At 42.1% G+C, this 26,495-nt stretch overlaps 1 protein-coding gene across 1 annotated transcript in view; it reads left to right on the top strand.

Moving 5' to 3' along the window:
• EXO1 (exonuclease 1) overlaps positions 1-15,871 on the top strand; it is a 51,618-nt gene extending 35,747 nt beyond the window's left edge. The window contains 2 exon segments of the mRNA XM_073598039.1: positions 12,855-13,039; positions 13,299-15,871. Coding sequence (XP_073454140.1) covers positions 12,855-13,039; positions 13,299-13,305 — 192 coding nt within the window. The 3' untranslated portion in view covers positions 13,306-15,871.
• The last annotated feature ends 10,624 nt before the right edge of the window (positions 15,872-26,495 follow it).

A 26,495-nucleotide genomic window follows, 5' to 3' on the forward strand; every position in this document is an offset into this window, starting at 1 on the left:
CAGATCTTCTCTAAATCCTTTAAAGGGGTTGTAAACCTTTGTGTCTTTTTACCTTAATGCATCCTATGCATTAAGGAGAAAAAACTTCCGGCAGTCACCAGCCCCCCCCCCCCCCCCGTTTTACTTACCTGAGCCCCGTATTTCCCTCGGCGGAGACACACTGTCCTCTCTGCACGTGGTACCGGCTCTTGATTTGGATAGGGGGGCCGAGTCCGGCATTCGTGTCTATGGACGCCAAATGCTGGACTCTGGAGCTCCCCTCCATAATTTCTCTACAAGATTAAGATCTGGAGACTGACTAGGGCACTCCATGACCTTCATGTGCTACTTCTTGAGCCACTCCTTTGTTCCTTTTTGGAGGTATGTTTTGATCATTGAGGGAAGAAAGTTCTCATCCAAGATTTTACAATACATGGCCCCATCCATCGCCCCCTCAATGCGGCAAAGTCGGTCTGGACCTTTAGCAGAGAAACAGCCCCAGAGCATCATGTTTCCCCCTCCGTGTTTCATTGTAGTGATGGTGATCTTAGGGTCATAGTCAGCATTTTTCTTCCTCCAAACATGGCAAGGCAGGTTAATGCCGAAAAGCTCAATTTTCGTCTTATCTGACCACAGCACTTTCTCCCAATACTTCTCTGAATCATTTAGATGTTCATTGGCATGACTGTACATATGCTTTCTTGAGGAGGGAGACTCACCGTGTTTGGAGAAAGGAAAAATGCTGACTATGATCCTAAGAACACCATCCCTACAGTCTAACAAGGAGGTGGAAACATTATGCTTTGGGGGTGTTTCTCTGCTTAAGGTACAGATTGAGTTTGCCGCTTTGAGGGGCCAATGGACGGGGCCATGTATTGTAAAATCTTGGTTGAGAACCTTTTTCCCTCAGCCAGAACACTGAAGATGGGTCGTGGATTGGTATTCCAGCATGACAATGACCCAAAACATACCGCCAAGTAGGGCTGGGAAAAAAATCGATTTAAATCTTGAATCGAGTTGAGAGGTCAAATCGATTCAAAATTTAGGCAAATCGATTTTTTTTTTTTTTCACCGTGCCGGTCCGGAGGCGCTGCGGGCATGAGTTTTTAGGCGAGGCCGCGGCTTCGGCCTAGTCCGCGGCTACGGCCGGACGCCGCGGGCTAGGCCGAAGCCGCGGCCTCGCCTAAAAACTCATGCCCGCAGCGCCTCCGGACCGGCGTGGACACCGCGCGGGCCTGAAGAACTGCGGGCAAGGAGTTTTTAGGTGAGGCCGCGGCTTCGGCCTAGTCCGCGAGGCCGGACGCCGCGGACTAGGCCGAAGCGGCGGCCTCGCCTAAAAGCTCATGCCCGCAGCGCCTCGGGACCGGCGTGATTTCCAAAAAAAAAAAAAAAAAAACTCGATTCGAATCGTGAATCGAGTTTTTTTTTTAAGAGAATCGAAGATTTTTTTTTTTTAAGAAAATCTCCCAGCCCTACCGCCAAGGCAACAAAGTGGCTCAAGAAGAAGCACATTAAGGTCATGGAGTGGTCTGGCCAGTCTCCAGACCTCCATCCTATTGAAAATGTATGGAGGGAGCCGATTATCAGTGTAGCCCTAAAAGTGCCCACCAATGCTGCCAATCAGTGCCTCCTCAGCAGTATCTCCTATTACTGCCCACCAGTGCCGCCTCATCAGTGAAGGAGAAAAATAACCTGTTTTGCTAAATTTTATAACAGTTTGATATAATTTTTATTTTTTTTAAATAAAAAAACAAAAAAAAAAACAGTGGTGCATAAATACCACCAAAAGAAACCTTTTTTGTGTAAAAAAGTGATAATGTCATGCATGACCGCGCAATTGTCGTTCAAAGTGCGACAGCGCTGAAAACTGGGGCAGGAAGTTGGTGAACGTCCTCAGTAGGCAAGTGGTTAAAGTAGAACTATAGGCAAAAAGGGTTTGTTTGTTTGTTTGTTTTTTTTTTTTTTTTTTCATTTTGGATAGAGTTAAGGGAGGGTTAAAACCCAGTCAGATTTTTTTTTTTTTTGCCATCTGTGTCCCTTTTTGCGGAGAGTTCCCTTAACTTCTTGCCCCATAGCCAAACAGGAAGTGAGCCGCAATAGCTACAAATATGATGGGGCAGTTTTGATGGGGCAATTCTGATGGGGCAGTTTTGATGGTGGCAATATGATGGGGCAGTTTTGATGGGGACAATTTTTATGGAGCAGTTTTAAAGGTAGCAATATGATGGGGCAGTTTTAATGGGGACAATTTTGATGGGGCAGTTTTGATGGCAGTATGATGGGGCAGTTTTGATGGCGGTCGTTTTAGCAATTTAGCTATTCAGCAATTATTTTTGAAAAAAAAAAATTTTGAAAAAAAAATTATTTTTGAAAAAAAAAAAAAAAAATATATATATTTTTGAAAAAAAAATTCATTTTTGAAAAAAAATACTTTTGAAAAAAAAAATTACTTTTAGTTTTGATGGGGCAATTCTGATGGGGCAGTTTTGATGGGGCAATTCTAATGGGGCAGTTTTGATGGCAATATGATGGGGGCAGTTTTGATGGTGGCAATATGATGGGGCTGTTTTGATAGGGCAATTCTGATGGGGCAGTTTTGATGGTGGCAATATAATGGTGCAGTTTTGATGGGGCAGTTTTGATGGTGGCAATATGATGGGACAGTTTTGATGGCAATATGATGGGGGCAATTTTGCTGGGGGCTGTTTTAGCAATTCAGCATTCCCACGCATTTTCCCCAGGAAATGCATTTTCTAGTTTTTCTTCTTATTAGTGGGAATGCTTTAGCAGTCCCACTATTGTTATTCGTTTTTTTATTTATTAGTGGGACTGCTTTAGCAGTCCCACTATTGTTATTCATTTTTTTATTAGTGGGACTGCTTTAGCAGTCCCACTATTGTTATTCGATTTTATTTATTTTTAATTGTAATAATTTTATTCCGTACGTTTTTCGGTAATGCGTAACTTCTGCATACTTTCAGCTATTAAAACCATTCAACTATCAAAATGTTCGTCTCTTTTAGCTGAGGTGTGCTCTTTTTCAACTTTTTTTCTACCTTTTTATACTTTTTAAAATATTAAGCTTTTTATCACTTTTTTTTAACATTGAAGTCAATGAGAGCATGCTTGAAATCCTTAAATTTTTCTTCCGCTCCCAAAAGTTTCAGCTCCTTCATACTTTCACCTAGAGACACCAAATAAACTTTAAAATGTTCACAAAATATTCAGCTATCTGGCTATATCTTTTCAGTTTGATATCTTTTACAGTTTTTGAGAAAAAGCTTTTTGTTTAGAGGTCATTTCAAGAAATTTTAGCCATTAATCAGAGTGTACTCAGAGTGTACTGTGTGTGTTTTGTTACCAAAGCTTCTGTTATACACAGGGGGGGAGGTGGCTGGAGCATCTCAGCTCTGATTACAGAGCCCGGGGGGAGGGGACAAAAGCTGAAAAATCAGACCATGATTTCTAAACTGCCGCCACTCCCTCATTTTCAAGCCCACCTACACAAATCTTATATCAAAACGTTTAGCTATCCCTGCTGCCACTAAACATGTCCACGGCTAAGCCATAGTCCTGATAGTTTTCACAATATGACCATTTGTTTGCAACTCACACCGTCCATTGACATTCATTGAAACTACACTCTAGCCCCTTCAAATTTGAAGGGCAATTTCTAAACTGCGACCGTGCCTTCAATTTTAATATTTCAGAGACATACTATGTATCAAAATCTAGGTCTGGGTCTTGTGATTCTCACAATATAAAGATCTTCGCTGTAGGATGTATAGTTTTTAAAATACGGCCATTTGTTTAGAGGTCATTTCAGGAAATTTTAGCCATTAATCAGAGTGTACTGTTAGTGTTTGTTTTGTTGCCATGGTTACCAAAGCTTCTGTTATACACAGGGGGGGAGGTGGCTGGAGCATCTCAGCTTTGATTACAGAGCCCGGGGGAGGGGACAGACACACCATGTACTGATTTATAATAGAGGAATATGATGGGGCAGTTTTGATGGGGTAATTCTGATGGGGCAGTTTTGATGGTGGCAATATGATGGGGCTGTTTTGATGGTGGCAATATGATGGGGCTGTTTTGATAGGGCAATTCTGATGGGGCAATTCTGATGGGGCAGTTTTGATGGTGCAGTTTTGATGGGGCAATTCTGATGGGGCAATTCTGATGGGGCAGTTTTGATGGTGGCAATATGATGGGACAGTTTTGATGGCAATATGATGGGGGCAATTTTGCTGGGGGCCGTTTTAGCAATTCAGCATTCCCACGCATTTTCCCCAGGAAATGCATTTTCTAGTTAGTGGGAATGCTTTAGCAGTCCCACTATTGTTATTCAATTTTATTTATTTTTAATTAGTGGGAATGCTTTAGCAGTCCCACTATTGTTATTCGTTTTTTTATTAGTGGGAATGCTTTAGCAGTCCCACTATTGTTATTCGATTTTATTTATTAGTGGGAATGCTTTAGCAGTCCGACTATTGTTATTCGACTTTATTTATTATTTTTAATCTTCTTAATTTTAATTTTAATTTTATTCCGTACGTTTTTTGGTTCTGCATACTTTCAGCTATTAAAACCATTCAACTATCAAAATGTTCGTCTCTTTTAGCTGATGTGTGCTCTTTTTCAACTTTTTTTCTACCATTTATACTTTTTAAAATATTAAGCTTTTTATCACTTTTTTTTAACATTGAAGTCAATGGGAGCATGCTTGAAATCCTTAAATTCTTCTTCCGCTCCCAAAAGTTTCAGCTCCTTCATACTTTCACCTAGAGACACCAAACAAACTTTAAAATGTTCACAAAATATTCAGCTATCTGGCTATATCTTTTCAGTTTGATATCTTTTACAGTTTTTGAGAAAAAGCTTTTTGTTTAGAGGTCATTTCAGGAAATTTTAGCCATTAATCAGAGTGTGCTGTGTTTGTATTGTTGCCATGGTTTCCAAAGCTTCTGTTACACAAAGGGGGAGAGGTGGCTGGAGCATCTCAGCTCTGATTACAGAGCCCGGGGGGAGGGGACAGACACACCATGTACTGATTTATAATAGAGGAATATGATGGGGCAGTTTTGATAGAGCAATTCTGATGGGGCAGTTTTGATGGTGGCAATATGATGGGGCAGTTTTGATGGGGGCAGTTTTGATGGTAGCAATATGATGGGGCAGTTTTAATGGGGACAATTTTGATGGGGCAGTTTTGATGGCAGTATGATGGGGCAGTTTTGATGGCGGTTGTTTTAGCTATTCAGAAATTATTTTTGAAAAAAAAAATATATTTTTGAAAAAAAAAATATTTTTTAAAAAAAAAAATTACTTTTGAAAAAAAATTACTTTTAGTTTTGATGGGGCAATTCTGATGGGGCAGTTTTGATGGGGACAATTTTGATGGGGCAATTCTAATGGGGCAGTTTTGATGGCAATATGATGGGGGCAGTTTTGATGGTGGCAATATGATGGGGCAGTTTTGATGGTGGTAATATGATGGGGCAATTCTGATGGGGAAATTCTGATGGTGGCAATATGATGGGATAATTTTGATGGAGCAATTCTGATGGGGCAGTTTTTATGGTGGCAATATGATGGGGCAGTTTTAATGGGGACAATTTTGATGGGGCAATTCTGATGGGGCAGTTTTGATGGCGGCCGTTTTAGCAATTTAGCTATTCAGCATTCCCACGCATTTTCCCCAGGAAATGCATTTTCTAGTTAGTGGGAATGCTTTAGCAGTCCCACTATTGTTATTCAATTTTATTTATTTTTAATTAGTGGGAATGCTTTAGCAGTCCCACTATTGTTATTCGTTTTTTTTATTAGTGGGAATGCTTTAGAAGTCCCACTATTGTTATTCGATTTTATTTATTAGTGGGAATGCTTTAGCAGTCCCACTATTGTTATTCGATTTTATTTATTATTTTTAATCTTCTTAATTTTAATTTTAATTTTATTCCGTACGTTTTTTGGTTCTGCGTAACTTCTGCATACTTTAAGCTATTAAAACCATTCAACTATCAAAATGTTCGTCTCTTTTAGCTGATGTGTGCTCTTTTTCAACTTTTTTTCTACCATTTATACTTTTTAAAATATTAAGCTTTTTATCACTTTTTTTTAACATTGAAGTCAATGGGAGCATGCTTGAAATCCTTAAATTCTTCTTCCGCTCCCAAAAGTTTCAGCTCCTTCATACTTTCACCTAGAGACACCAAACAAACTTTAAAATGTTCACAAAATATTCAGCTATCTGGCTATATCTTTTCAGTTTGATATCTTTTACAGTTTTTGAGAAAAAGCTTTTTGTTTAGAGGTCATTTCAGGAAATTTTAGCCATTAATCAGAGTGTGCTGTGTTTGTTTTGTTGCCATGGTTACCAAAGCTTCTGTTATACACAGGGGGGGAGGTGGCTGGAGCATCTCAGCTCTGATTACAGAGCCCGGGGGGGGAGGGCACAGACACACCATGTACTGATTTATAATAGAGGAATATGATGGGGCAGTTTTGATGGTGGCAATATGATGGGGCAGTTTTGATGGGGACAATTTTTATGGAGCAGTTTTAAAGGTGGCAATATGATGGGGCAGTTTTGATGGGGGCAGTTTTGATGGTAGCAATATGATGGGGCAGTTTTAATGGCAGTATGATGGGGCAGTTTTGATGGCGGTCGTTTTAGCAATTTAGCTATTCAGCAATTATTTTTGAAAAAAAAAATTTTTGAAAAAAAATTATTTTTGAAAAAAAAAAATCATTTTTGAAAAAAAAAATAAAAAAAAAAAAATATATATATTTTTGAAAAAAAAATTCATTTTTGAAAAAAAATACTTTTGAAAAAAAAAATTACTTTTAGTTTTGATGGGGCAATTCTGATGGGGCAGTTTTGATGGGGACAATTTTGATGGGGCAATTCTAATGGGGCAGTTTTGATGGCAATATGATGGGGGCAGTTTTGATGGTGGCAATATGATGGGGCTGTTTTGATAGGGCAATTCTGATGGGGCAGTTTTGATGGTGGCAATATAATGGTGCAGTTTTGATGGTGGCAATATGATGGGACAGTTTTGATGGCAATATGATGGGGGCAATTTTGCTGGGGGCCGTTTTAGCAATTCAGCATTCCCACGCATTTTCCCCAGGAAATGCTTTTTCTAGTTTTTCTTATTAGTGGGAATGCTTTAGCAGTCCCACTATTGTTATTCGATTTTATTTATTTTTAATTGTAATAATTTTATTCCGTACGTTTTTTGGTTCTGCGTAACTTCTGCATACTTTCAGCTATTAAAACCATTCAACTATCAAAATGTTCGTCTCTTTTAGCTGATGTGTGCTCTTTTTCAACTTTTTTTCTACCATTTATACTTTTTAAAATATTAAGCTTTTTATCACTTTTTTTTAACATTGAAGTCAATGGGAGCATGCTTGAAATCCTTAAATTCTTCTTCCGCTCCCAAAAGTTTCAGCTCCTTCATACTTTCACCTAGAGACACCAAACAAACTTTAAAATGTTCACAAAATATTCAGCTATCTGGCTATATCTTTTCAGTTTGATATCTTTTACAGTTTTTGAGAAAAAGCTTTTTGTTTAGAGGTCATTTCAGGAAATTTTAGCCATTAATCAGAGTGTGCTGTGTTTGTTTTGTTGCCATGGTTACCAAAGCTTCTGTTATACACAGGGGGGGAGGTGGCTGGAGCATCTCAGCTCTGATTACAGAGCCCGGGGGGGGAGGGCACAGACACACCATGTACTGATTTATAATAGAGGAATATGATGGGGCAGTTTTGATGGTGGCAATATGATGGGGCAGTTTTGATGGGGACAATTTTTATGGAGCAGTTTTAAAGGTGGCAATATGATGGGGCAGTTTTGATGGGGGCAGTTTTGATGGTAGCAATATGATGGGGCAGTTTTAATGGCAGTATGATGGGGCAGTTTTGATGGCGGTCGTTTTAGCAATTTAGCTATTCAGCAATTATTTTTGAAAAAAAAAATTTTTGAAAAAAAAAATTTTTGAAAAAAAATTATTTTTGAAAAAAAAAAATCATTTTTGAAAAAAAAAAAAAAAAAAATATATATATATTTTTGAAAAAAAAATTCATTTTTGAAAAAAAATACTTTTGAAAAAAAAAATTACTTTTAGTTTTGATGGGGCAATTCTGATGGGGCAGTTTTGATGGGGACAATTTTGATGGGGCAATTCTAATGGGGCAGTTTTGATGGCAATATGATGGGGGCAGTTTTGATGGTGGCAATATGATGGGGCTGTTTTGATAGGGCAATTCTGATGGGGCAGTTTTGATGGTGGCAATATAATGGTGCAGTTTTGATGGTGGCAATATGATGGGACAGTTTTGATGGCAATATGATGGGGGCAATTTTGCTGGGGGCCGTTTTAGCAATTCAGCATTCCCACGCATTTTCCCCAGGAAATGCTTTTTCTAGTTTTTCTTATTAGTGGGAATGCTTTAGCAGTCCCACTATTGTTATTCGATTTTATTTATTTTTAATTGTAATAATTTTATTCCGTACGTTTTTCGGTAATGCGTAACTTCTGCATACTTTCAGCTATTAAAACCATTCAACTATCAAAATGTTCGTCTCTTTTAGCTGAGGTGTGCTCTTTTTTAACTTTTTTTCTACCATTTATACTTTTTAAAATATTAAGCTTTTTATCACTTTTTTTTTAACATTGAAGTCAATGGGAGCATGCTTGAAATCCTTAAATTTTTCTTCCGCTCCCAAAAGTTTCAGCTCCTTCATACTTTCACCTAGAGACACCAAACAAACTTTAAAATGTTCACAAAATATTCAGCTATCTGGCTATATCTTTTCAGTTTGATATCTTTTACAGTTTTTGAGAAAAAGCTTTTTGTTTAGAGGTCATTTCAAGAAATTTTAGCCATTAATCAGAGTGTACTGTGTTTGTTTTGTTGCCATGGTTACCAAAGCTTCTGTTATACACAGGGTGGGAGGTGGCTGGAGCATCTCAGCTCTGATTAGAGCCCAGGGGAGGGGACAAAAGCTGAAAAATCAGAACATGATTTCTAAACTGCCGCCACTCCCCCATTTTCAAGCCCACCTAGATAAATATTATATCAAAACGTTCAGCTATCCCTGCTGCCACTAAACATGTCCACGGCTAAGCCATAGTCCTGATAGTTTTCACAATATGACCATATGTTTGCAACTCACGCCGTCCATTGACATTCATTGAAACTACACTCTAGCCCCTTCAAATTTGAAGGGCAATTTCTAAACTGCGACCGTGCCTTCAATTTTAATATTTCAGAGACATACTATGTATCGAAATCTAGGTCTGGGTCTTGTGATTCTCACAATATAAAGATCTTCGCTGTAGGATGTATAGTTTTTAAAATACGGCCATTTGTTTAGAGGTCATTTCAGGAAATTTTAGCCATTAATCAGAGTGTACTGTGTTTGTTTTGTTGCCATGGTTACCAAAGCTTCTGTTATACAAAGGGGGGGAGGTGGCTGGAGCATCTCAGCTTTGATTACAGAGCCCGGGGGAGGGGACAGACACACCATGTACTGATTTATAATAGAGGAATATGATGGGGCAGTTTTGATGGGGTAATTCTAATGGGGCAGTTTTGATGGTGGCAATATGATGGGGCAGTTTTGATGGTGGCAATATGATGGGGCAGTTTTGATGGTGGCAATATGATGGGGCAGTTTTGATGGTGGCAATATGATGGGGCAGTTTTGATGGTGGCAATATGATGGGGCAGTTTTGATGGTGGCAATATGATGGGGCAGTTTTGATGGTGGCAATATGATGGGGCAGTTTTGATGGTGGCAATATGATGGGGCAGTTTTGATGGTGGCAATATGATGGGGCAGTTTTGATAGGGCAATATGATGGGGCAGTTTTGATGGTGGCAATATGATGGGGCTGTTTTGATAGGGCAATTCTGATGGGGCAGTTTTGATGGTGGCAATATGATGGGGCAGTTTTGATGGGGACAATTTTTATGGAGCAGTTTTAAAGGTGGCAATATGATGAGGCAGTTTTGATGGTAGCAATATGATGGGGCAGTTTTAATGGGGACAATTTTGATGGGGCAGTTTTGATGGCAGTATGATGGGGCAGTTTTGATGGCGGTCATTTTAGCAATTTAGCTATTCAGCAATTATTTTTGAAAAAAAAAAATATTTTTGAAAAAAAAAAATTTTTGAAAAAAAAATTAAAAAAAAAAAATATATATATATTTTTGAAAAAAAAATTCATTTTTGAAAAAAAAAATTACTTTTGAAAAAAAAAATTACTTTTGAAAAAAAAAATTACTTTTGAAAAAAAAAATTACTTTTGAAAAAAAAAATTACTTTTAGTTTTGATGGGGCAATTCTGATGGGGCAGTTTTGATGGGGACAATTTTGATGGGGCAATTCTAATGGGGCAGTTTTGATGGCAATATGATGGGGGCAGTTTTGATGGTGGCAATATGATGGGGCAGTTTTGATGGTGGTAATATGATGGGGCAATTCTGATGGGGCAGTTTTGATGGTGGCAATATGATGGGGAAATTCTGATGGTGGCAATATGATGGGATAATTTTGATGGAGCAATTCTGATGGGGCAGTTTTTATCGTGGCAATATGATGGGGCAGTTTTGATGGTGGTAATATGATGGGGCAATTCTGATGGGGCAGTTTTGATGGTGGCAATATGATGGGGAAATTCTGATGGTGGCAATATGATGGGATAATTTTGATGGGGCAATTCTGATGGGGCAGTTTTGATGGCGGCCGTTTTAGCAATTTAGCTATTCAGCATTCCCACGCATTTTCCCCAGGAAATGCATTTTCTAGTTTATTTTTCTTATTCTTCCGTACCTTTTTCGGTAATGCGTAACTTCTGCATACTTTCAGCTATTAAAACCATTCAACTATCAAAATTTTGTCTCTTTTAGCTGAGGTGTGCTCTTTTTCAACTTTTTTTCTACCATTTATACTTTTTAAAATATTAAGCTTTTTATCACTTTTTTTTAACATTGAAGTCAATGGGAGCATGCTTGAAATCCTTAAATTTTTCTTCCGCTCCCAAAAGTTTCAGCTCCTTCATACTTTCACCTAGAGACACCAAAGAAACTTTAAAATGTTCACAAAATATTCAGCTATCTGGCTATATCTTTTCAGTTTGATATCTTTTACAGTTTTTGAGAAAAAGCTTTTTGTTTAGAGGTCATTTCAAGAAATTTTAGCCATTAATCAGAGTGTACTCAGAGTGTACTGTGTGTGTTTTGTTGCCATGGTTACCAAAGCTTCTGTTATACACAGGGGGGGAGGTGGCTGGAGCATCTTAGCTCTGATTACAGAGCCCGGGGGAGGGGACAGACACACCATGTACTGATTTATAATAGAGGAATATGATGGTGCAGTTCTGATGGGGCAGTTTTGATGGTGGCAATATGATGGGGCAGTTTTGATGGTGGCAATATGATGGGGCAGTTTTGATGGTGGCAATATGATGGGGCTGTTTTGATGGTGGCAATATGATGGTGCAGTTTTGATGGGGCAGTTTTGATGGTGGCAATATGATGGTGCAGTTTTGATGGGGCAATTCTGATGGGGCAGTTTTGATGGTGGCAATATGATGGGACAGTTTTGATGGCAATATGATGGGGGCAATTTTGCTGGGGGCCGTTTTAGCAATTCAGCATTCCCACGCATTTTCCCCAGGAAATGCATTTTCTAGTTATCTTAGTTTCCATTGACTTCTATGGGGAAACTCGCTTTTGATATGCGAGTGCTTTGGATTACAAGCATTCTCCTGGAACGGATTATGCCCGTAATCCAAGGTTCCACTGTAACATGTTTGTTTAAAAAAAAAAAATAAAAAAATCACTTTAAAGACTGTGTGCAGGGAAGATCACCATCTGAACCAAGAGAAAGTGGAGGCTGATAGACTGGACGTAATAGAAGACATTACAATTACATTTAAAGTTTACTTTTGCCAGTATTGTGCATTATATTTAAAATGATCATATCCATGAAAAAAAAAAAGTCTTAGCCTTTTTAGAACTACTTTATTATAGAAGATTTATATCTCACTTTTCACCCTTCATATAGATTTATGTCTGACTCCTAGTTAAAAATGCCCATATATCCTGCTTCTGGGTATGTATGTATGTATGTATGTGTGTGTGTATGTGTATATATATATATATATATATATATATATATATATATATATATATATATATATATATATATATATATATATATATATATATATATATATATATATATATATATATATATATATATCTCTCTCTCTCTGATATTTCCCAGATTCAACCTCTAATAGTATATACAGTATATCTCTTCTGTCTGTTATTCTCAGGGTGGATTAGAGATTTTGCTCTCTAACAATATAGTTGGTTATTTATATTTACCACTGTATAGAGATATTTAAGAATAAATTGCCTTTTTAAAAAAAAAAAAAAATTTTACATATTAACTAAATTATACACCACACTTTTTTTAAGGTTATTATCCAATTAATCAAAACCATAATCGGCCAACTAATCGATTATGAAAATAATTGTTAGTTGCAGTCCTAGTAATGTGCATTCTATTTGTGGTAAAATTACGAATAGCACTTTAGAAACTGTGTGGAAAATCTTGAAATCAGTATTTTTGATTGGAAAAAGTTACAAGTAGGCCTCTGTGTCTAGTATTTCTGATGAAAATACTTGATGTGCGTTGTCTCTGAGGTCATCGGGTCTTTCCTCCACGATACTGAGAGAGAGAGAGAGAGACTGTCTTCGCGAAGCTTAAGATCTCAGTTTGGGGCAGATTTGTGTCAGTACTTTTTTTTTTTTTTTCATTTATCTTTCTTCTTACTGGATTTCAGGTGTCTGGACTGCTTAAATCAAAGAGCTTCGATTCTCGATCTGTGACAAAATTGAAACCAATGGCACCAGCAAAAGCGAGTGGACTGAGCAGCAGAGTGTCTGCAAAAGCTGCAAGAAACAATGAGAATAAGCCAGGCCTGCAATCCACCATCAGCGACCTGTGGAAGAACTTCAGCTTTAAAAAGTAATATATTTATATGTTGTTCATTCATTTCGGCACCATTCTTTCCGTTCCATTTTTAGCCATCCTCCTTTGTCCCCGTGGTCTTTGAACTCTTTGAAGCTCTTAACCTCCCTCCCTTCTGTTTGTCTCCTACATTCTAAAAAAGAAAGTGACTTTTTAGGCTTCTACTTTGTTGCCTGTCTGTGTTCCAGTCTGTATCTTTCACATTCTCCTGATTTAATTTACTGACAGGATTTAATCCTTTCTTAAATCTTTGCAGACATTAATGGGATGCCACAGAAGACGTTTCTCTGCCCTTGGAAGCTGTGTGCTACAATTTTCATCTGACCACCTCATTTTACCCGGCGACAGATGTTCCTCCTATACAGATTTTAGCTTTTGTTCTATTGCAGGGATATGCAATTAGCGGACCTCCAGCTGTTGCAGAACTACAAGTCCCATGAGGCATAGCAAGACTTTGACAGCCTCAAGCATGACACCCAGAGGCAGAGGCATGACGGGACTTGTAGTTTTGCAACAGCTGGAGGTCCGCTATTGGCATATCCCTGGTCTATTAGATCAGAATCTAGGATTTTTATAGATCCTTTTTTTTTTTTTTTTTTTTTTTTTAGTTAAAGTTTACAATGTAGTTAAATTACTCTTCAGCTATATATTTGCACACTGGAATGAATGAATGTACTGTAGCTGTTTGACATGCATGAATGTTTTAGGAGGAAAACCTGACCTTTTCGTGAAATATGATCACTTTGATGAAATGCGTCGGGCGAAGTGCCTTTTTTTTAGTAGGCTCTTGGTGAATTTCTTTAGGAAACAAGATGATTTTGCATCAAGTCGTTTACTATGTAGGAATATTCAGTCCTAGGGCTACACAATGTACAAATGATGTAATCCTAAGAAAACCAAGGCCTTATTTTCACTGAAAAAAATACTGAGCCGTCTTGTGATGGCTTCATCAGCCCGCAAGCACTTTAGTGGAAGCTGTGTAAACTCTGCTGAAAAAACAGTTTTGGCTCCAAGTGTGCAGATGGTAAAACCAAAGTAACCTAACCCCCCCCCCCCCCCCCCCGCTTGCTGCTGGCAGGTTCAAAAGATTGTAATGCGTAGGCGCTCTATTGGATTGTCATTATTACCATTGCACATATTCCCGGAAATGGGCTCGATACTACCAGGTGCTGCAGCAGCTGGAAACTGGACAGATCAGTGCACATATTCTCCGGCACATCATCAAACGTCATCCAAAGTTTTTAATGCAGAGAAATCGCATCACAAAGCATCAAGTGCAGTGTTTTGGAGCAACCCAGGGCCCCTTTGTCAGGCATGTGGTCAGCCCCGCAGGGCCCCTTTGTCAGGCATGTGGTCAGCCCCGCAGGGCCCCTTTGTCAGGCATGTGGTCAGCCCCGCAGGGCCCCTTTGTCAGGCATGTGGTCAGCCCCGCAGGGCCCCTTTGTCAGGCATGTGGTCAGCCCCGCAGGGCCCCTTTGTCAGGCATGTGGTCAGCCCCGCAGGGCCCCTTTGTCAGGCATGTGGTCAGCCCCGCAGGGCCCCTTTGTCAGGCATGTGGTCAGCCCCGCAGGGCCCCTTTGTCAGGCATGTGGTCAGCCCCGCAGGGCCCCTTTGTCAGGCATGTGGTCAGCCCCGCAGGGCCCCTTTGTCAGGCATGTGGTCAGCCCCGCAGGGCCCCTTTGTCAGGCATGTGGTCAGCCCCGCAGGGCCCCTTTGTCAGGCATGTGGTCAGCCCCGCAGGGCCCCTTTGTCAGGCATGTGGTCAGCCCCGCAGGGCCCCTATGTCAGGCATGCCATATATCACGCAGGACCCCTTATTCAGGCATGCCATATATCACGCAGGACCCCTTATTCAGGCATGCCATATATCACGCAGGACCCCTTATTCAGGCATGCCATATATCACGCAGGACCCCTTTGTCAGGCATGCCATATATCACGCAGGACCCCTTTGTCAGGCATGCCATATATCACGCAGGACCCCTTTGTCAGGCATGCCATATATCACGCAGGACCCCTTTGTCAGGCATGCCATATATCACGCAGGACCCCTTTGTCAGGCATGCCATATATCACGCAGGACCCCTTTGTCAGGCATGCCATATATCAGGCAGGACCCCTTTGTCAGGGATGTGACATCACATACCTGATGAAGGGGTCCTGCCTGGCTCTTAAACATTTCTCTTTATTCCTTGTGATGTGATATTTCTGCAATAAAAGCTTTGAACTACATTGGACCATCCATGGAGTGCTGGCGAATATGTGCTGACTGCCCAGCTCTACCTGAAAGTCGCACCCCAAAGCTTATGTGACTGCCACTAGAAGGCAGAAGAATTCTAGAGATTCAAAGAATAGGGTTTTTTTTAGTTGGTTCCATAGCATTTTGTGTGCTTGCTGAAGAGGGGTATTTGAATAAAGTCATGCATAGTTTATAATATCCAATTAGAGTGGGAGGAATTATCACCCGTGTCTTTTTAAGCTGGCCATACATGGATCAAAATTCAGCTGGTTCAGCAGGGATCTGCCAAATTTTGATCCATGTATGGGCACCCTGGCTGATCAACTGTACGGACCCGCCTGTTGTGTTTTCCTGAACGATTAGTGCAGCTGACCTCACTAGTCATTGTGTTTGACCGGCAGGGAAGGATCCTTGCAGGCAGAACATAATAGTGCTTCCGGAGGGAATCCCCCATCAACACTGACTATGTTGATGGGAGAATCAAGCAATTTTCTTGCAGCCTGCTTTAGAAAGAATTACCTCCATATCCTGTCCCTTTTTTTTTTTTAAAGTGGTTTTATCAGATAGGAAATCGGCTTAGGGGGCCTTTTTCATGCTCTCCTTTCACGCTGTATTGCCAAGACGAGGTGTGAAGGAAAATTATCCAGTGGGAGTCTGCAAATAATAATAAAAAAAAAGTACCGTATTTATCGGCGTATAACACTTTGCCCCCCAAGTTTAGGAGGGAAGTTTAAGGGAAAAAACTTACATTTTAAATGCCCATCAATGCAGTATTATCAGTGTCCATCTGCAGCCTTGCCCATCATAGCAGCATAATTTGTGCCAATCTGCTTTAATTTGCCGCTGTTTGCAGCATGATTAGTGGCCAACTGCACATCAGTCTTTCCCCTGCTGAGGAGGGAACGAGCGCCGCCGAGCTAGACAGAGCCAGATGTCCTGTATACTCTGCTCCTCTTGCAGTCCCGCCCCCTGGCCCGGCTCCTATGATGGACATAACACCGGTCCAATGGTAGGAGACGGGACTGGGCATGACTGCGAGCGGAGCCGAGAGAAGCCGAGCACACAGGTGATTCGGTCTATTTCGGCGGCGCTCGTTCCCTCCTTCCCCTCCGAGGCAGCCATTGGGTGTATAATACGCACCCACGATTTTCCCCTGATTTTAAGGGGTAAAAAGTGCATGTTATACGCCAATAAATACGGTATATACAGTATCTCCAATACCATCCAAAAGTGGAGATGCACCTTAATCACCCTTCATGTTTTGTACTGTTATGTCCCAAACGTTTTAATGATGCCTCATAAAGTGGAAAGTTGCTATACTGTAAGGAATGTTAAGATACGTTCATTGTGTCTAAAGCAGTACTCTGAACATCTACACTTTCTGGTATGTTGATGTGCCTATAGCCTCATATCTGCAGTATAGGATCATCTAATGCCTCATTTCCACTGAGCGAATCGGTTTGGGTCGGTACAGTTTAGAAGGCCTAGAATGGTCCGGCCTATTCAGGCGAGCGTTTCCACTGCAAGTCAGACCGCCAGGGGCCATACGTGGGTTTAGAAAAAATGCCTAGCCTGGCGTCACACGTCTGCCAATCAGTGGAATGTATCGTAGCTCCGCCCTAACTGAACCGTACCATTTTCTATGGCCCCACATCTGAAGCAGGACCCAGAATGGTGCGATTCGGTTGTATGGGCCGCTTTCATAATGGAAACACTCAAAATAGCGTACCGAACCGATCCGCTCAGTGGAAACTAGGTATAAGGCACTGCTTCCTCTGACTTCTAGTCTCAGGAGATCTGGAGTGAGATTTGGTGATGTAACTACTGTGGTGCTCACTAGTCTCCTTGCTGAAGGTTCTCTGACCTGAGGAAGCAAAGCCCTGCCTCTACCAAGATGGCCACCTCCACATAGACACAGTGTGAAACAAGACATGATAAGTCCATAATTGGGAAAGATCAGTTGTAGCAGGACAACAGGGAACAGCTAATTCCATCCCATTCCCCCCCCCCCCCCCGCCTGCCCTTTTATCTTGGCAATCGCTTCCAGAGTTCAGTTTTAATTTGCGGTTGGCTAGTTTGTCACTTGTAAAGAATCTCACCCATTTTTATTGTCACTTGTATAGAATGTGTTTTGTATCAAATGGGCACTTTGTATATATTTTTATGTGTTTTGTAAAATGTATGCATCAACTTTGTACATTATTAGGTCATGGGTAACAAATAAATACATTTTTATATTGCCTGCAGAGCTTATACTTTTGCCTAAAGTGTCATTAAACCCACATCATTAAAAATGGTCAGTACATGCTGTTCATACTCTGTCACTATGAGATTCGTCTTCTGTATTCTGCAAAACCTGGTTGATCCTGCTGTTCGCTGTCGCTCCCTCCTTGTATGTGTCCCCGCTGCAGCCTAACATTGTGTAGACTAACTGTTGCCACATCTACTGAGCATGCTCCAGTTTTAGTTCCCCATCTAAGCGGTTCATTTCCTCCCTGTTCTTATCTGTCCAGGCCATGTGACTATAGAGTCACATGTGTGGATGTATACACTCTGTATAGATGATGGCCCACTCCCTCCTTCCTCCTCCATGCCCCCTAAACCACTATGGGGGTGGGATATTGCATTTGGATGGAGGCGTCGCCTCTCTGTAATTCTAAGCACATACAAACTATAGACACAGGCTGGGGGGGGGGGGGGGGTATAGGAGAGGCTGTGATTGGCAGAACCTCCAACCTTGACAGCCCACACCATGTTTTTTGCACAAAAATAATAGTCCAAATACATACAGCAGGTAAAATAAGTATTGAACACATCACCATTTTTTCTAGGTAAATATACACTATATTACCAAAAGTATTGGGACGCCTGCCTTTACACACACATGAACTTTAATGGCATCCCAGTCTTAGTCCGTAGGGTTCAATATTGAGTTGGCCCACCCTTTGCATCTATAACAGCTTCAACTCCTCTGGGAAGGCTGTCCACAAAGTTTGAGAGTGTGTGTCTATGGGAATGTTTGACCATTCTGCCAGAAGCGCATTTGTGAGGTCAGGCACCGATGTAGGACGAGAAGGCCTGGCTCACAGTCTCTGCTCTAATTCATCCCAAAGGTGTTCTATCAGGTTGAGGTCAGGACTCTGTGCGGGCCAGTCAAGTTCCTCCACCCCCTAACTTGCTCATCCATGTCTTTTTTTTGGCCTTTGTTTCATCTTCATCATCCTGGTAGATGGCAGCAGATTTTTATCAAGAATGTCTTGGTACATTTTTCCATTCATCCTTCCTTCAAGGACATGAAGTTTGCCAGTACTGTATGCTGAAAAACAGCCCCCACCATGATCGTTCCACCTCCAAACCTCACTGTTGGTATGGGGGGTGTTTTTGGTGTGATGTGCCATTTGTCCTCCAAACATGGTGTGTATTATGACATCCAAAGAGTTAAATTTTGGTCTCTTCTGACCAGAATATCTTCTCCCAGTATTTCACAGGCTTGTCTAAATGTTGTGCAGCAAACTGTGAACAAGCTTCAACATTCATCAATGGAGTCTTGTGTGGTGAGCGTGCATACAGGTCATAGCGGTTGAGTGCATTACTTATTGTTTTCTTTGAAAAACAAAACATTCCAGGTCTTTCTAAAGCTCTCCACGGGTGGTCCTTGGCTCTTGGACAACTCTTCTGATAATTCTTTTAATTTCTCTCTCAGAAATCTTGTGAGGAGCACCTGGTCATGGCCAGTTTATGGTGAAATGATGTTCTTTCCATTTCCGTATTATGGCCCTAACAGTGCTCACTGGAACATTCTGAAGATTAGAAATCCTTATGTGTTACTAACAAGGAGCGGAGAGCAGACGTCTGTCCACTTAGCTCCCTCCCTCTATGCCGGCCCACAGATGGAAAAGCAGAGCCTGGGATACATGGAGGGGGGTTGCGTTACTGGGTGGGTGTGGAAACAATCGGGTGTGCAGCTGCCAGACTGCTAATTGGCAGGGGTCTGCTTGTCCGATATACACACAATCCCGGTGGAATGTGTGTGTAAAACCACCCCGCTGTCAGGTCCGTATGACGTATAGACCTGGCAGTGAAAGGATTAATGGTACGCCTGTACTGTATCTGACAGTTGTAATATTAGGGATACCCTGTCATCATACCATTTATTTCAACAAAAATCTTTCCATAACCAATACGTGCATCTTATTTTATTAGTGCATGTATACTTGTAAAAGTCCCTCTTGTGTAGACATCCCTGAGACTGCTGCCGGGTGCTGCCTTCTTGTTGGCAACCCCAGCAGACTCAGCGCTGCCATTTGGGACACTCTATAGCAGGGGTCTCAAACTGGCGGCCCTCCAGCTGTTGCAAAACTACAAGTCCCATCATGCCTCTGCCTGTGGCAGTCATGCTTGTAACTGTCAGCCTTGCAATGCCTCATTTTTCCCCCACAAATAGAGCTTTCTTTTGGTGGTATTTGATCACCTCTGTGGTCTTTTGTTTTTTTTTGCGCTATAAACAAAAAAAAAAAAAGGAGCAACAATTTTGGGAAAAAAACTCACTATTTTTTACTTTTGGCTATAATAAATATCCCAATTTAAAAAAAAAAAAAAAAAATGTCCTCCTCAGTTTAGGCCGATATGTATTCTACATATTTTTGATAAAAAAAAAAAAAAAAAACAAACGTAATAAGCGTATATTGATTGGTTTGCACAAAAGTTATAGCGCCTACAAAATGGGGGATAGATTTATGGCATTTTTATTTATTTATTTATTTTTACTAAATAAGGGGCAATCTGCGTTTTTTTTTTTTTTTTTTTTTTTTTTTTTTTTTTTTTGGGACTGCGATATTGCGGCGGACAAATTGGATACATTTTTGGGACCATTGACAATTATACAGCGATTAGTGCTATAAATAAGCACTGATTACTTGTATATATGTCACTGGCAGGGAAGGGGTTAACAGTAGGGGGTGCTCAAGGGGTTAAATGTGTTACCTAGGGAGTGATTCTAACTGTGGGGGGAGGTGACCGATCAGTGTTCCTATATACAAGGAACACACAATCTGTCTCTTCTCCCCTTGACAGGATGTGGATCTGTGTGTTTACAGGTCCACGTCCCTGCTCTGTGACAAGTAATTGCGGGTGCCCAGCGGACATCGCGGCCACGCGCATCGGCTTCCGAGTGATGCAGGGGCGCGCGCCCCCCTAGACGCCTGTGAAGCCGAGGACATCATATGACAGCCCCCCAGGATGAGAGAGCCACCTTGTGGCCGTCATATTACTATACGCGGGATGGGAAGTGGTGGTAAACCACAGATATGAAATATGAACAATGTATATTGCTCTATAGTGTGTACTTGTCACAGTCCAGATAGTGCTCTGGACTGTGACAAGTACACACTGTCATTTCTGTCTGCTGCCTCCTTCCTCTGCTATCTTCATTAATCACATCTGACAGGGTCTCCTGACACCAAAAGAAAAAAGGTGACGGGAGGGAGCACCAGCATACAGCCTGTAATTGACAGCCTCAGCTCTGGTCCTGTGTGCTGTGGAAAGGGGGGAGGGGTGTCTAAACATGGTAGTGCCGCTAATCGGCTCTCCTCGCCTCATACTGACAGAGTGAGGTGGGCTGACCAGCGGCATCTCCTTGCAGGGGAGACTTGTACAGGTAATCAGGGCACTGATCATCAGTGCAGCCCCAACAGGGCTCAACAGTGATGCCGGTCAGTGCAGTCTCATCAGCGCACATCAGTGAAGGAGAAAAATTACTTATTTACAAAATTTTCTAAGAGAAACTAAGAAAGAACTTAACATTTTTTTTTTTTTTTTCAAAAATTTGTCTTTTTAACCACTTCAATACCAGGCACTACCCCCCCCCCCCCCCCCCTTCCTGCCAAAGCCAATTTTCAGCTTTCAGCGCGGACGCTTTTTAAATAAGAATTCTGCAGTCATGGTACACTGTACCCAAACAGAATTTTTATCATTTTCTTCCCACAAATAGAGATTTTTTGCTAAACAAATAAAAAAAAGACCGAAATTTTTGAAATAAAAATACGTTTTTCTTCGTTTCTGTTATAAAATTTTGTTTAAATAACCAAGTTTTCTCCTTCACTGATGAGGGACACTAATATGCAGCACTGATAGGTTGCCAGTAGTTAGAACAGGCGACACTGATAGGTAACACTGATGGAGCAATGAAAGGCTGCACTGATGGGTACTTATGGGTGGCACTTGGCACTGATGGACACTGATAGATGGCAGTGATGGGCATCACTGATGAGGCACTGGCAGGCATTAGAGATGGGCACTGATTGGCATTTGTGGGCACAGATTGGCATCCCTGGTGGCCATGGGTGGGCATCATCGGGGGGGGGGGGCTGTGCTGCTGATCAATCCGTGCAGACCCCCCCCCCAGTCAGGAGAGCTTGTCTCTCCTCTAGTCACGCCTGTCAGACGCGATAGAGGAAAAAACAATACATGGCTCTTCCTGTTTACACCGTGATCAGCTGTGATTGGACACAGCTGATCACATGGTATTATTATTATTATTATTTAGGATTTATATAGCGCCAACAGTTTGTGCAGCGCTTTACAACATCGGAGAAGACGGTACAATACAATTCAATACAGGAGGGATCAGAGGGCTCTACTTGTTAGAGCTTACAATCCAAAAGGGAGGGTCAAGTGGAACAAAGGGGAGTAGCTGCGGGGGATGATCAGATGGACAAAATGAAAATACAGTTGTTAGGTGTGGGTAGGATAGGCTTCTCTGAAGAGAAGGGTTTTCAGGGATCGTCTAAAAGCTAATATAGAGTAGGAGATAGACGGGCAGATTGGGGTAAGGAGTTCCATAGGCTTGGAGAGGCTCTGGAAAAGTACTGGAAACGAGCATGGGCGGAGGTGATGAGAGAGCAGGAGGTCTTGAGAAGAACGAAGAGAAAGATTAGGTTGGTATTTTAAGACTAGGTCAGTGAAGTAGCTGGGGGCAGAGTTGTGGATTGCTTTGTGGGTAGTTGTTAGTATTTTTAATTTAATTCGTTGGGTGAGCGGAAGCCAGTGGAAGGATTGACAGAGAGGAGTAGCAGACACAGAGCGATTGGTAAGGTGGACGAGTCTGGCAGCAGCATTCATGATGGACTGAAGGGGGGATAGAGTATGCAGAGGTAGGCCAATGAGGAGGGAATTGCAGTAATCGAGGCGAGAGATGACCAGGGAGTGGATTAAGAGCTTTGTTTTGTCATTGGTTAGAAAGGGGCATATTTTAGAGCTGTTCCGGAGGTTGAGGCTGCAAGATTTAGACAGTGATTGGACATGGGGCTTAAAGGAAAGTTTAGAGTCCAGGACTACTCCTAGTATCTTGGCATGTGGGGATGGGCTGATAGTTGTGCCATCAATTTTGACCGAGAGATCAGGGGAAGAGGCACGTGGGGGAGGAAAACTAAGTTTGGTTTTGGATAGATTAAGTTTAAGGAAGTGATGTGACATCCAGGCTGATATATATGATAGTAAAATAGTGATACGTGAGGAGACTGAAGGAGTGAGTTGAGGGGTAGAGAAATAGATTTGAGTGTCGTCAGCGTATAGTAGTGTTGGAAGCCATGGCAGGCTATCAGCTGACCCAGGGAGGAGGTGTAGATTGAAAATAGGAGAGGTCCAAGAACAGAACCTTGAGGTACCCCAAAAGAGAAAGGAAGAAGAGAGGAGGCAGTAGAATTGTAGGTAACGCTAAAGGTGCGGTTAGATAAGTAGGTAGAAAACCAGCGAAGAGTACAGTCACGGAGTCCAAAGGCATGGAGTATTTTGAGGAGGAGGGGGTGGTTAACCGTTTCGAAGGCAGCTGAGAGATCCAGAAGTAGGAGTACAGAATAGTGTCCCTTAGTTTTGGCCGTTAGTAGATCGTTTCTTAGTTTTAGGAGAGCAGTTTCTGTGGAATGTTGAGGATGAAATCCAGACTGAAGGGGATCAAGAAGGCTATTATCGGCAAGATGGATGCTCAGTTGGTTGTAGACTAGTCGTTCAAGGAGTTTGGATAAAAAGGGGAGCAAGGAGATGGGGCGTAGGTTGTTAAGATTGAATGGGTCCAGTAAGGGCTTTTTAAGTATGGAGCGGGCAAGTGCATGTTTTAAGGAATTGGGGAAGATGCTAGAAGAGAGGGAGAGATTGAAGATGTGGGTTAAGGAGTGTAGAATAGAGCTAGAGGGTGACTGTAGCATTTGCGAGGGAACAGGATCCAGAGGGCAGGTGGTAAGATGGATGTTGGCAAGTAATTTAGCAACCTCTTCTATAGTAGTGGGGTTGAAAGAGGGAAGTAATGATTGTACCTGTGGACATGAGGTTTAAGGCATGGAGGGTGTCTGAACAGTAGAGATCTCCTCGCAAATTGTATCTTCTGTTTGAACTGATTGGCGATCTCCTGAGCAGTGAGTGAGTTAGTGGGTGGAGGGCGAAGTAGAGAGTTGAAGGTAGAGGAGCTTTGACGGGGATGGGATAAGTTTATTTTAATGAGGGTGATGAAATAGGTCTGCTTGGCAGTGAGGAGGCTGGAATTGTATTTTTGGAGGGCAGATTTATACTGTCTGAAATCTTTCTGGGACTTCGTCTTACGCCACAGGCGCTCGAGAGCTCGGCTGTGTTTTCCAGACTTCCAGTGTGACCTGTTTGCCAGGGTTGAAGGGGGCGGAGCCTGACTGTGTGTGTATTGGGGGGGTGCCAGTATGTCCAGTGAGGGTAGAAGTGAAGTGTTGTAGACAGAAGTGGCTAGGTTGGTGCAGGACAGAGGTGCGATTTGGTCATAGAGGTGGTTAGTAGCAGAGTAGAGAACGTTTGAGATGGGAAGGTTTCTATGGGTGACCGTTAGGTGTATGGAGGGTGATGAGGCAGAGATGAGTGAGAGAGTGAAGTTAATAAGGTAGTGATCAGAGAGAGGGTAAGGATAGTTGGAGAGGTTGCATGGAGTGCATAGGTGGGAATAGACGAGTTCAAGGGTGTTGCCTTCAGAGGGAGTAGGAGCATGTATCTATTGCTTCAGGTCAAAGGAGGAGGTTAGACTGAGAAGTTTGGAAGTTGCAGGAATGTTAGTATTAGTAGGGGTGTTGAAGTCCCCAAGAATGATTGTGGGGATTTCAGAAGAGAGAAAGTAGGGTAGCCAGGCAGAGAAGTCACCAAGAAAGGATGATACTGGACCAAGGGGCCGGTAAATCACAGCTATCCTTAGAGAAACTGGGGAGAAGAGACAAATGCAGTGCGCCTCAAATGAACAGATTGACAGAGAGGGAGGTGGGTGAAGTACTTGAAAGGTGCTATGGGGGTCTAAAAGGATTCTAACACCCCCTCATTTGCGTCCACTGGGTCTGGGGGAGTGAGTCCAAAGAAGACCACCGTGGGATAAAGCAGCAGAAGACGCAGTGTCTGATTCGTGAAGCCAGGTTTTGGTAATAACAAGTAGATTAAATGAGTTAGCAATAAAGAGATCGTGGAGGGAGGTGAGTTTGTTACAGACAGAGCGAGCATTCCAAAGGGTGCGAGAGAAAGGGAGTCTGGTCTTGGGAAGAAGAGAAATGGGAACTAGATTGTGTGCATTGCGGCTGCAGCCAGAGGGTGTACGGTAATGGGCGTGTTGAGTACAGTTGGTTGAAGGAGGCCCAGGGCTTGGGGAAACCTCACCAGAAGAAGATAGGAGAAGCAGAAGGGTGAGGGAGGTAATGTGGGAGTGATTTATATGAGGGGACATGCCCCAGTGGTTTGGAGTATTGGGCGTGTGGATTTAGAATTAGCCAGAGTTGGTGAGTGCAGTAATATGGAGAGGACAGAAGTGAGGGTGGTATATATAAGGTGTGGGGTAGAGAGGAGGGGTGCAGGAGCGATAGTTTAAGGATGGCAGACACAGCTGTCAGAAGGAGTGGTAGACATTGCATTTTGGAAGGGGGAGGAAGAGCTGAAAGTGTAAACAAGGTCACCTGTATTGTATGTTTCAAGCTGTTTTCTTGTGTTCCTTCGCTTTGTGCATTCGCTGAAGTGCAGAGTAAGAAGTGCTCCCACTTAGAGAAATACCCCCACTTTGAGAAAGAACCCCATCTGCAAACGTGCCTTTCCCAAGAGATGCTTAGTTATATACTGCTAGCAATGGGGGTAGGGCGCTTCTAATTGCTAATGAGGGAGTTAATAAAACAAAGCTGGCTATGCCGAGAAATTCTCACTCGAGAAACAGTCTTATAGGTGCATAGCTAATAAAGATAAGAAGGCTATAATTTAAGGAAAGGCATAGGGGGGAAACAAAACCAATAGCAATGTGGACAATCAACAGATGTTTAAGCAAAAGAGCATACCAAAGTTAAGAGACATAGGAGACAGTTTTCAGTAATGCGATTCTAGCTGGAGTTGCAGCAGTAAGAGCATACCTTTTGAGAGAACAAAGATGATATTTTCAGATCAGACAGTCAGATGATAAGTGCAGAGTCAGAAGTGCTCCTACTTAGAGAAATACCCCCACTTTGAGAAAGAACCCCATCTGCAAACGTGCCATCCGTCAGAGGCTCTTTACTGAGATCGGTGTTGCGGTGTGTTCGGTGTGTTCGCCGAGCGCCGGCTCGTTGTCCTAAAAGACGTTGGGATAACGGAACAACCACCCGGCCGTCATTTTGCAATTGGCTGTGTGGGAGGTGGTTAAAAAAAAATGTATCAAAAAAACAAAAACGCAGTGGTGATTAAATACCACCAAAAGGAAGCTCAATTTGTATGATAAAGAATTAATTTGGGTACAATGCTGCATGACCGCGCAATTGTCATTTAAAGTGTGACAGCGCTGAAAATTGGCCCGGGCGGGAAGGGGGTGGAAGTGCCTGGTATTGAAGTGGTTAAATATGTGGCACTGCAGCCTGAAGGTGGCAGTATTTACATGCAGGCTTTCCCTTCTGGCTGTAGACTCCAGGTGGCATGTGATCACTAGGGCAGAGCTGACATAGTAATAACATTGGCAACCTCTGAATTGGTTACCCGTCCAAATTGTGTGTTGGTGGGGTGGGGGGTTTAAGGACAGCTGACACTGAGCCATCAAACGCATGACGTGTCTGCTCTCCTCTTTATGAAAGTGTCCTTCTTTGCATGGGAAACACTGTTCATATACCAACTGCGAGCCAAGAAGTGTTACATTCCCTCATATCAAGTAACAGGTGCATTGCTATATTTGCATACACTCACAGCTGCACTTGGAAATGCAAACCGTGGCGC

The sequence above is a fragment of the Aquarana catesbeiana genome, linkage group LG09, assembly GCF_042186555.1.
Source record: "Aquarana catesbeiana isolate 2022-GZ linkage group LG09, ASM4218655v1, whole genome shotgun sequence".
Lineage (NCBI taxonomy): Eukaryota > Metazoa > Chordata > Amphibia > Anura > Ranidae > Aquarana > Aquarana catesbeiana.